The sequence below is a fragment of the Aulonocara sp. 'chitande type north' Nkhata Bay genome, linkage group LG10, assembly GCF_057382095.1.
Source record: "Aulonocara sp. 'chitande type north' Nkhata Bay isolate Kocher_YH1m ecotype deep benthic linkage group LG10, A_spYH_male_GT1.1, whole genome shotgun sequence".
Lineage (NCBI taxonomy): Eukaryota > Metazoa > Chordata > Actinopteri > Cichliformes > Cichlidae > Aulonocara > Aulonocara sp. 'chitande type north' Nkhata Bay.
The window spans coordinates 10,395,388-10,406,274 of record NC_141353.1 but is presented as its reverse complement, the minus strand read 5'-3'; the positions used below and the strand labels follow the sequence as shown (position 1 = coordinate 10,406,274).

General features: G+C 40.8%; 1 protein-coding gene across 2 annotated transcripts; it reads left to right on the top strand.

Annotated features, from left to right (window-relative positions):
* The first annotated feature begins 688 nt into the window (after positions 1-688).
* LOC147320292 (homeobox protein CDX-1-like) lies at positions 689-10,611 on the top strand. 2 transcript variants are annotated; one of them, XM_086308165.1, is made up of 4 exons: positions 689-1,273; positions 5,669-5,779; positions 6,318-6,466; positions 7,372-10,611. In XM_086308165.1, exons 1-4 carry the CDS (start codon positions 805-807, stop codon positions 7,615-7,617), a joined length of 975 nt encoding a protein of 324 aa, XP_086164291.1. In that variant the 5' UTR covers positions 689-804; the 3' UTR covers positions 7,618-10,611. The 2 variants fall into 2 exon arrangements, with proteins under 2 accessions (XP_086164291.1, XP_086164292.1); XM_086308166.1 differs by lacking the exon at positions 5,669-5,779.
* Positions 10,612-10,887: the final 276 nt, after the last annotated feature.

Here is a 10,887-nt window from a genome sequence, read left to right as displayed (position 1 = left end):
CAAAGTCTTTTGTTTGTTAAACCTTTAATGAGTTTATTTATTTGATATTTAATATGTTTAGATTGTAATTGCATGCATTTTAATTATAAACACTTTGATATCAGATTTTTTTTCTCAGTTCGAGTTCACATTTTAAGATTTCTTCCATTTAAATTTCAGCTTTTTGAAAAAGAAATTCAAGCTCGCTAAATAAACGTGTCTGAAGAAAAGATCATATTGAAAGTGTGATGATTAAAAAATGATGGATGGCTCGGTCTGCCGTCTCTCTGAGGACATATTAGCTGTTTTCTATCATTTTGTCGGATGGTCTCCGTCCCTTTGATGGAGGCCTTTGAAGTCCAGCAGCGGACTGTCATGCAAATGGAGGCCGATAGAGAGGAGCCTGGGACGGGAGGAGGCGGAGGTGAGTGTGGGAAAAACCTGCTGTGGAGTCTCAGTTTTTATCAGGGTTTAATTCAGAAAGAGGTTTTAGTTTTAAAATAACGAGGATGATGTGAGGAGGAAGAGCAGGAGTGGGTGGAAGTGAAGAGAGGAAGAAGAGCGCGAGAGGAAGAGAGGCAGCGTGTAAGGGTGGTGAGGAGAGGTGAGGGAGGGAGATAAGAGCAATAAAAGTGAACATGTGACTGCTGCAGTTTTTAACGGGCAGCTGATGGAGACGGCACAGAGAGAGAGAGAGAGCGCGAGCAGGTGGAGGTGTGGACAGGTAGACACGCGCGCACTCAGAGATTGAAGTTTACCTGCAGACCAGGTGAGAGAGGCAGGCTGGATCCGCAGTATGCTGAGGGAGTCCCCTCACCTGGAAAGATGTACGTGAGCTACCTGCAGCTGGACAAGGACCCCGCCATGTACCCGCACCAGAACCCGGTCACGCGCCACCCGGGCCTGAGTCTCAGCCCGCAGAACTTCTCGGTGCCCGCCCCCCCGCAGTACCCGGACTTCGCCTCCTACCACCACCACCACCACGGCATCGGCAACGAGCAACACCCGGCCCAGCAAGCCCCGCCGGCGGCCGGTGGCTGGAGCCCGGCATACCCGCCTCCTCCGCCCGCGCGGGACGACTGGTCCTCGCATCCCTACGCGCCTCCCGCGGCCTCCTCCGTGACCGGTGCGGTGGGCACCACCCTCGGATTCGGGCCCACGGAGTTCCCCGGCCAGCCGCCTGCGCTGATCCCCGCCTCCCTGAACGCCTCCGCGGGGCCACTGTCCCCCGGCTCCCCGCGGAGGAGGACCCCGTACGAGTGGATCCGCACCTCCGCGCCGCCCAGCAACCCCAGTAAGACCCCCACACCTGTTCCCTCTTAATGCCGCTGATGTACCTGCTAACGAACACCCCAACAATAGCCAGGTTTTTACCTTTAACCCGCTCATGGTTTCGCCTTTAACCGCTTACTCGTCACTTTTCAGCTGCTTGTGGTTTATTTTATTCCTGAAGCAAACCGAGCTCCAACAGTCTGTTTGACATTTTAATATGAGGCTGATATGAGACGCAGTGATACTCAAATGTCTGCACATGTGTACTCAGGTTGGAGATAGCGGCCGCCCGGCACGAAACACGCTTATAATCGATTGATCGGCCTGAGATGAAGTTTGGTTAACGACAAACGAGCCCCTCCTTTTGACTCTTTAAAGTTCAGCAGCAATGATCCTGATAATGGTTTCTTTTCCTTATGACGAGATGATTTTCCTTTCATACATATTCTAAATAAGCTGCATGTAGCCACTCGTGCTCACAGTAAAAAATGATTTAAACGTTATTAATCCGCATAATTGACGTTTGTAAGGCTTAAATTTTATATTTACTTAAATTCCGTTTTCCCCTTTTACTTATGCAGATTTATTCCTGAATAATTTCCCAGATCGTTTTTTATTTTATTATCTGGATGTAATCGTCGTCACTTTGGAACTTAATTTAATTAATTTAAATTTGAACCTCATCACTGACGCTCTATTTATGTATTTATTTTAAACCGCTGTCATTATTTTAATGATTTGGTTTCCTTCAGACTTTCAGATTAAAAGCTCCATATATCACCATGTCACGCAGCTTCACCTCAGTTCGGCTTAATTTGATTTCCTGCCGCTATTTTATTTTAAATTTCTTGCCCAATATTTCCATTCGTCCCATTCAGAGTATTTTTGAAACCTTTTCTTCACGTTTCACTTCTTTGCACCGATTTTGACTGGTACTCGATGTTTATTCGTCGTGGAGGTTTGAACCTGCAGAATGAGTTGGTGCAGCTGTCAGGACATGACGGCTGAAGCGTTCCCACCGGGTCCCGGCCTGTCTCCGGATCAAACGTGTGAAGCCGGTTTGAAGCCTTGTAATGTAAATGCGCCCCGCTGGTCGTGACTCCGGGCAGGCTGAGCTCGGCCTTTGTCCTCCGCTTGTCCCTGGGCGGAGAAAACAAGAGCCGACAAGATAGTTCCCACTTTGAAGTGGGAAGTGTGAATTTGGCTCAGGCTCCGCGGTTTCTGCAGCTCTTACATGTCACAAAACATCTTATCAGCTCTAAAGAAATGATTGTTAAATAACTTCAGCCTTGCTTCATAATGCGTTTTTTAGTGATAATAATTAAAAGCAATAAAATCAGTGAATCAAACTGAACAGCAGGATTGACTGGTGCACGGGAGGAGTTTCCTTTTCTTTTTTTAATCTTACTTCCTAATATAAAATAATACAGGGTCAGTAAGATCTGCCTGAGTGTTTGGGATACACCCTGTGTTTCACACACCTGCTAAAAACTACCTTCAGCTTTATTTCCCTGAAATGACCTGAAGTTGCATTTGTGATGGACATGAAAAAGGATTTGTTAGAAACCTGCAGAGATGAGAGGTCAGTAAGAGGTTAACCACCGTCCATTTTAAGCAGGGGTGTATCCAGGAATTTTACAGCAGGGTGGCACAGAACGGGGGAGGCGGGGGCCACAGGTGATTAAAATGTTTAATAAAAAATGCATGAATCTGGTGTAGAAAACGTTCTGTAGGGAGCCCGATTCCCTATTTCATATACATGAAAAGTGGCACTGCAACAGACTTTAAACATCATTTATTACTTTATATTGGATAATTGTTTTGCAGCCTTTTAAAAACTCTTTATCGTAAAGGGTCCTGTTAATATAGAGGTTTAGAGACATCACAAAGAAAAGCCTGAACACAGCTCTCTGATTTTGATAGATTCTGGTAAAAAAAATTAATAATTATAGTCTCTATTATCTTTTAACTTAAATATGTGTTTTTCATTTTACATATAAATGAGAAATAAATAAGTAATGTTAGAGGATAAAGCATCTTTCTTTGGGGAGCTAGAGCCGGACTATCAGGTGTTTCTGAACATGAAGCCAACTCAAAGGTAACAGTCGGCCTCTGTCGACCTGCCGCCACCGCAGGAAGTCTGCAGCTGTGCAGGTCGGTAAAGAAAAATTTAGGCGAGTGAGAGTTGCAGCTGTTGGCAAGTAACTTTGGGCTTTTTTCAAAAGCTAAAAAAAGCCCAAAGAACAGTAGTTTGATGCAGATGATGCTGTTTTCAGATGTATTTAAAGCTAAAATCATCAGTGAGACTAACATCTGATTAACCGCCATCCTGCAAGAGTCAACATTTTTGTCAGTAAGAACATCCCAAAACTGGAGGTGCACATGACATACAGGAGAAACCACTAAAAATGACCTCACGCTTCGACTCTGCCAGTGACAGAGAGGGGATAACAAACAGTCAGGTGAATCTTACATTCCTCCGCTAGATCTCATTTCATTCTCTGAGTATATGAACTACTTTCCTCAGGTACTGGTTAAGTTAATTTCATCTTCTACTCTATTGTGGATGTGAATATTTAGTTTTGTACTCTTATTATTATAATTTACTGCTTCTGTTTTTATTGGGTGAGACTTGGGGAGCTGTTTTATTCCCGTACTCTTTGTATTTTCATGTTTTACGGCTGCGTGCGGCGCTTAAACGCAAGACTCTTCTGTATGCATGTTGACTTTTATGACAATAAAATAGTGGTTTACATCCACGGAGTCTCGACGGGTGTTTGGAGTGAAATCTGAGCTGTATTCAGCTGTAGTTTTATAGTAAACTGCTACATGGGAAAACACGCATTAGAGCATTTAACGATGAGGTCATCATTTGCAGGAATTTACTGTTAATAATAAGATGTAAGAATACAGTAAAGAGCTGCACATTTACTCCTGGTAATCAGCTGTAACTCTGCAATAGAAGCTGTAAAATAAAATGCAGTACTTTTCTCTTATTGGCTGTAAGTTTAGAGTGAATGTTTAGTGTTTGTGTGGATTGTCCTTCAAAAACAGACCTGGACTCGTTTGCTTTTTCCAACATTTCCATATTGTTTAGAGTCATATCAGTTTCCCTGTTGTAGATACAACGTCTCATAACTGTGAGTTAACATCCACAAGAAGCACACATGGAATCAGAACCAGGTTTCGTTAAAGCAGAAATTAGGAAATGAGCAAAAAGTCCTTATTTTTCTTGTATTTGCTCATCAGTTTTAGCTGTCGGTGCCTCTGAAAGCCCATCTTTGGCTCAGTCTGTGCCGTGAGTAAACCTCTCTGTCTTTTTGATTTACGCTCCTTCATTAGCGTCTCCGCTCTCTCGGCTCTTTATCAGCTGAAGGAGAATCAAACTGTTGGTTTTTACTTTCCAACAAATGAAGCAGAAACTCTAAAGTTCAGACAGATGTTCCCTCTCAAACTAAAATGTTTGAGTTTTAATTCGCCCCGGTGAGCGATTAGAGCACAGACGGGGGTGGCACGCTGCTTATTGAGCTGTTGTGTGTTTAGTGTTAATATTGAATCAGAGCGTGTTAAAGAGCCATGAAGGCCTTTTTAATTAACTTTAACACAACCGTCTTGCTGTTATGTGCACACATACATTCACATAGAAATGGAAAATCGCAAAGAGACAAATTCTAATCTGTCTTTGGCATGACTTTCAGTCTCTGGTTTAATCTTCAGGAGGTTTGGGGGCTTTTGTTTTTCACCCTCCGTCAGGGCCCATTCTCTCAAAATCCATCAATGAAAATGTTTGATTTGTTTTTCTTTGTTTTTCTTTCCCCCTCCACCACAGTTCCTAGATATGAATACATCATTTTTCATAACAGACAGCACGACCTTAAGATTTATGTATTTCTTGACAGTTAAAGTAACAAAGTAACAAATGTAGGTAACAGAGTATATTTGTGTTGACTAAAAGGAACCAGGCTTTACTGCCTAAACACGACTGATTACATTTCACTGTGCTTTTCTCACAGCAGGTGTCACGAGGTGTTCGAGGTCGACATACAAAACTCAAACCTTTGATCTTTTTGTCCTGATTCTGAGACACATCAACAACTATTGTGTTGTGTAATCTTTTTACATAAGAGTGAATCATTTCAGGGGTTTTTTCTTTTTCTTTTTTGAAAATAATAACATAAATAATGCATTGCATAATATGAAGTGTTTGCAAATAAATAAGCTAACTGTGTGAGTTATTCATGGGATCCATTGACTTATTGGTTAAAAGCACTCTTTAAGCTCTTGGGTGTTTTGGGAGTCCACTTGCATTGTGGGTAATGTAGGCACCTGAGTTAAGGTGGGGGAACAGTGTAGTATACAACCAATTTTCAAAGTTTAATATTTAACTGAATGTTTGAACAGCTCGTTTCATTTTCAGCGTTCACAGTAACACACGAACTCCGGGACCATAAAGGAATAAAAGCAGATAGGGCTCTGTTTTATGCAAATGCAGCCGAGGCGGGGAGTCAATTTGAATGCAGGAGTCATGGTAAGAACACGCAGCTCCATCAGGGTTACAGCAGTTTGTCTCACAGGTTTATAGCACATAATATAAAATGCTTCCACTACATACGCTTCATTCACACTTTTACACACTAATAGATGGTGTGATTTTTGTGTAGCTGAAGCAGATGATTAAACATGGAGGTGTGAGATGTCCTGTGTGCACTGAAGCCATATAAATTATGACTTCAGTGCACACTGCTTATGTAGAGGAATAGCCTCTAACAGAGTAATATGCTTTTATGGGACTTGGAGTAGTTGTAATGTGATTACTTGACAAGTAAATATATGTTGTAGCTTGGCTAATTGTAGCTAAATTATTCATCTTTCTGCTAAAACTGCTTCAGAAATTCAGCTGACATTGCACAAATCCAGCATGAGCTGAGTGATGCAGCGAGAAAAGTTAAACTGACGTGAGCCCCCTTTAACTTTGCAGTGATTACCTGCAGGGGGCGCATCCTGCAGAAGAGACTTCAGCTTTTCATATAAAAAGTTTTAAAAAATGTTTTGTTTCTGTTTTACAGATGGAAAGACACGAACTAAAGACAAATACCGAGTGGTTTACACCGACCACCAGCGGCTCGAGCTCGAGAAGGAGTTTCACTACAGCAAATACATCACCATCAGAAGGAAGGCGGAGCTTGCCACGGCACTCAGTCTGTCAGAGAGACAGGTACACAAAAGCTAAATGTTTTGTCCTGTTACTGAGAAAGACCACTGAAATATTTGATTGTCCTTTTAAACTAACACGATGATTTTTTGCACTGACATTATGTCAAAATATAGATTTTGTCAAGTATGAAGAAAACAATTGAGATTCTCCTTTGTTTTAACTGCACAACTTAAAGGTGAAGTCAATAAACCCTCGCATTTATCTCGGCACTGGGAGGATACTGGGTAGGAGGGGATTTATTAATGCACTTCTTCATTTCTTGACACTAAGGCAAACACAAGTAAGGTGTCACATCTGGATCTTTAGCCTGTAAATAATGCTTATTGTTCAGAACTGATATACACAAAACCGACTGTATCATCTGCATACATTCGGTGATTAATTAGTCAGACTGGATCCAATTTAAAAAGGAAAAAACTGCAGTTTTCAAAAGCAGTATGGATGTAGAGACACTCAGAGAGGCTTCTGACCATTGGGCAGGTTTTTTTGGGTGGGGGGTGTTTTGTTTTTTTTTTAATTCTGGCATCTCCTGTAGCTTAGACGTTAGACGAGTTCCTTTAACCCTGGAGAACCCATGGGGTCAAATTTGACCCCATGGGTTCTCCAGGGTTAAGCAAAAAGAACGAAGCCTTTAACACTGTTAAAGTCCTCAATTGCGATGCTCGTAGAGTGTCTGCAATCAGAGAACAAAGACTGAAGAACTGTTTGTTTTTTCCCAAACGTAATCTTAGGTTTCAGAGCTCAGACTGCTGTCACTAATTATAAGTTAGATCTCAAATTAGTTCAAATTCTTACTGATCGTGCAGAAACAATAATATGTTACTGAAAAAAACGTGCAGTAGTTGGAAGTGTTTGAATAATTCATGTTAATCTGTAAACAATGTCCGACCTTTTTTCTATCCCAGGTAAAGATTTGGTTTCAGAACCGGCGAGCAAAGGAGCGCAAGATCAACAAGAAGAAACTCCAACAGCCGGCTTCCTCAACCACTACGCCAACCCCTCCCACTGGCAGTAACGGCAGCGGCGGAGGAGGTGGAGGCAATGGCCTCCATGCAAACGGGAGCAGCAACGTCGCGATGGTGACAAGTAGCAGTGGGAGCAACGGGCTGGTGTCTCCTTCTCTAGCTCTGAACATCAAAGAGGAGTACTGAGGACGATGTTTTATTGGACACTGACTTCGGGATGTGGACTAAAAATCCTGAACTACAGACTGAGACATTCATCCTGCACATTGCTGTTTGCCTTCTTAAAGCTAAAGTTCACTGAAAATCAGAGAAATCTCAATGAGACATTTTGCTAACAACTTCCAGTCCATCAAATAATTCCCTGTTGTGATTGGATCTGAACAAAAAGGAATCTCTGCAGGTGATTTCCATCTGTCGAAGGATTGGTCAGTCATTAAAGGACAACCATTCGATGTCCAAGACTAACTTTGTGGTGGGTGGAGCTCTGTATTTGGGGAAAAACACATTTTTCACCTGTGACAGATGCTGTTGAGCTCATCACTGCAAATTGATATTTATAAAACAAGTTTTTTCAAACTCTTTAAACAAAAGCCCGAGTAAAATAACAGAGGTACTAAATATAATGCTGACTTTGTGTGCATTGTCTTCTCACACAGAATAGTCTCTCTCCTTTTTCTTTCTTTCTTTTTGTGAAATATTCGTGAGTATAGTGTTTTAAATATTTCATTTAGCTCTATGAAGAGCTGCAGCAGGAAGATACAGGATACAAACTGTACCGTCAGTGTGGAAAACAGTCGTTTTTTAACACTAAATATACTTTAAAGAGGGTATTTTCAAATTATATTAAGTTTGTAGAAGTTTGTTTTCAATTTAATATTGTTTCAATGTTGTTAGAGTGAAATCTTCTTATTTGATCCAAACACTAAACTATAAATGTTATGAGTGTAGCATGAACTAACAAGGTGTGGAAACAGCTGGTGTTCCTCACAGCGACAGCCCCGATGTTACTGATCATAAAACTGTCTCGGATTTCGTGCTAATTTAAATATGACAACTTTTTTGTGTGAGCTTAAAACCCTCGAGCCAGAGCTGCTGCTGAACTCGGCTTGTGAATTCAAAAACTATCTTTTTTCAAAAACTATGTTTTTGAATGCATGAATATGGCACCATGATTGCTTAAAAGGAAGTGCTCCTTTAGTTTGAGTCCATTTTTAGTGTCACCCAGTTTAATGCTGCATTTAATTGAAGCTGGAAATTGGGAATTTTCAAACACAGTGGACAAAGTCCAGATATTGAGCTCAGGGAAGTTCACGACTCACAACATGTAGAACTCAACGTGGACAACTGTAGAAAACTATTAGCTTAAGTGTTTGCATGTCTTTCTGCAGCTTTCTTCATGGTGATTTTTAGGGACCATCTACTTTCAGCCTGTTCAATTAATTTAAAGCTGGAAATTAAGTAGTTATAGAAAAGTTTTTACAAGCTGCTTGAGTAGAATCAAATGTGTTTACTTTGGACTCCAAATTCTGAGACACTTGTAGTCTTGCAGAGTTTCATATTCAGTCAGTTATACCAAGAAGTAACCATTTATTTAAATTTGCCATCCATCAATATTTCAGGAGATTTAGATGTGACACACAGGATGAAATTCTGATTTTGAGAGCAGATTCTGGATTTTCGGATGTTTCTTTTTAACATGTTAGTGGAATAACTCGTCCTGAGACATTTCTATGTCCACGTGCTTCTTAAAAAAATCAAATATTTTTTTATATTTTGAACTGATTTTTCAACCAGGAAAGTTTTGTCTTTATTTAAGACTTGAGCTTTGTACATGAGAAGGTTAAATGAGACTTCCGTAGGCATTGGTGCCCACTTCAACAGAAACCTTTGTTTCATGGGGTTTGGTTCTTAGCCTCACATCAGCTCAGATGTCATCAAACTGACCCTGATTCACTTTTTTTGCATCATGTGATCAGCTCATGTTTTACTACTCAAAACAAATCTAGCATTCATAAGTCTCTTCAGGGTCTTTGCACTGTTGTTTCACTGAAGCCTTGGATTCCTTACTCTTTACTAAATTAAGTGTGTTTTTCTTTTTAAGATATAAGAAAGTCACTGAAGTGATGCCACCCAATGTTCTAAATAGATCCTGTAATTTGTTTGTTTTTTGGTTGGGTGTGTTTTGTCTCGTTAAAGTGGATTATGTTCATTTCCAGCTCCATGTTTTATTCTCGAGCTCTGTTAGAGCTTTTCTTCATTAAGGGCTCATAACAATGATTCCCGATTGGCCTTGGTGCAGTGCCCTCCAACTTTAAAGCACACTTTCTTCTGATTGGTAGCCTGCTGACGGTGTCCATGTTTAACATGAACATCTACCACTGCAGATGAAATGGGTCCACTTTAAACTTGTACCCCAAAGTCTCTGGAAGCAAACAGAAGCATGAACTGATTGCTTTTCTTGTTGTTTTACTGGCTGGTGGCCCAAAGGGTTAAAGCAACATGTTTGTAATGTGAAACGGGTCCAGCAGATCACCTGTTAGCATATTAAAGGCCCAGTGTCTTCAGTTCACTCAGGATCTTCTTCAGGTGACAGAGATTTAGTCAGCCAGGTTACAGTAATGCTGATTGTAATGGATAAAGCTGTGAAAGTAGCAATCCTGGTTTCTGTGTATGGTAGTTAAACCTGATTTTCCTGGTCACTGCAGCACCTGGAGCTGGTTTCCAGCACTGAGTGGGTTATTTTTCTCTTTTTTAATGAAATTGTTCACTTTAGAATGATACGTGACAAAAACAAAAACTTTTAAGTCCTCACATTTCAGAAGTTGCAAGGATTTTACTTGACTTTAGACTATTAAACTGAGACACTGTGAGAAAAAGCTGTTTTTCGGTCGACTTCAACAGACAAAATACTAACATGATATCAGAACAGGAAGCTACATCCCTCCAGAATTAGGCCCAGATGGGACTACTTTCACTAATCTGGTTACTTTAGTGCTTGTAAACCTATTTAGTGGCACATGGATGAGTGAAGCAGTGGTATGAGTGAGTAAAATCAGTCAAATCTTTTTTGTTGTTCTGCTCTACATACAGTGAATGTCTTGTAAATGTTTATGATCTCACCTGTCAGACTTTATCACATGTATATTTTCAAATGTAATTTTTATTAAAAAGGAAAAGCTTTATCATAAGAGGTTGATGATCTCTTTTTTTCATTCACATAATTAGAAAAGCAGCATAATGTTAAAGAAATGTATTTTCCAGACTAAACAGAACGCCCGAGTGTTACAGTGGAGTTTGTCCTCGAGGCAGTGCTTCTTGGCAGAACTGCTGTCGTTTTTTTCCTGGATGTTGACTGGGAGGAAGGGCTGCTTTAAAGCTGAAGTCAAAGAGCAAAAGTCTTGTGCAGTCAACACCACTGATAAATAACTGGGTGTAACATGATGGGCTGCAGCTGAT

Excerpts from the sequence above, each read along its gene's own strand:
- LOC147320292 (XM_086308165.1), top strand. The coding sequence starts at position 805 with ATGTACGTGAGCTACCTGCAGCTGGACAAGGACCCCGCCATGTACCCG. Across the intron at positions 1,274-5,668 it reads CGCGCCGCCCAGCAACCCCA|CGTTCACAGTAACACACGAA; the intron begins GTAAGACCCCCA and ends TTTCATTTTCAG. Across the intron at positions 5,780-6,317 it reads ATTTGAATGCAGGAGTCATG|ATGGAAAGACACGAACTAAA; the intron begins GTAAGAACACGC and ends TCTGTTTTACAG.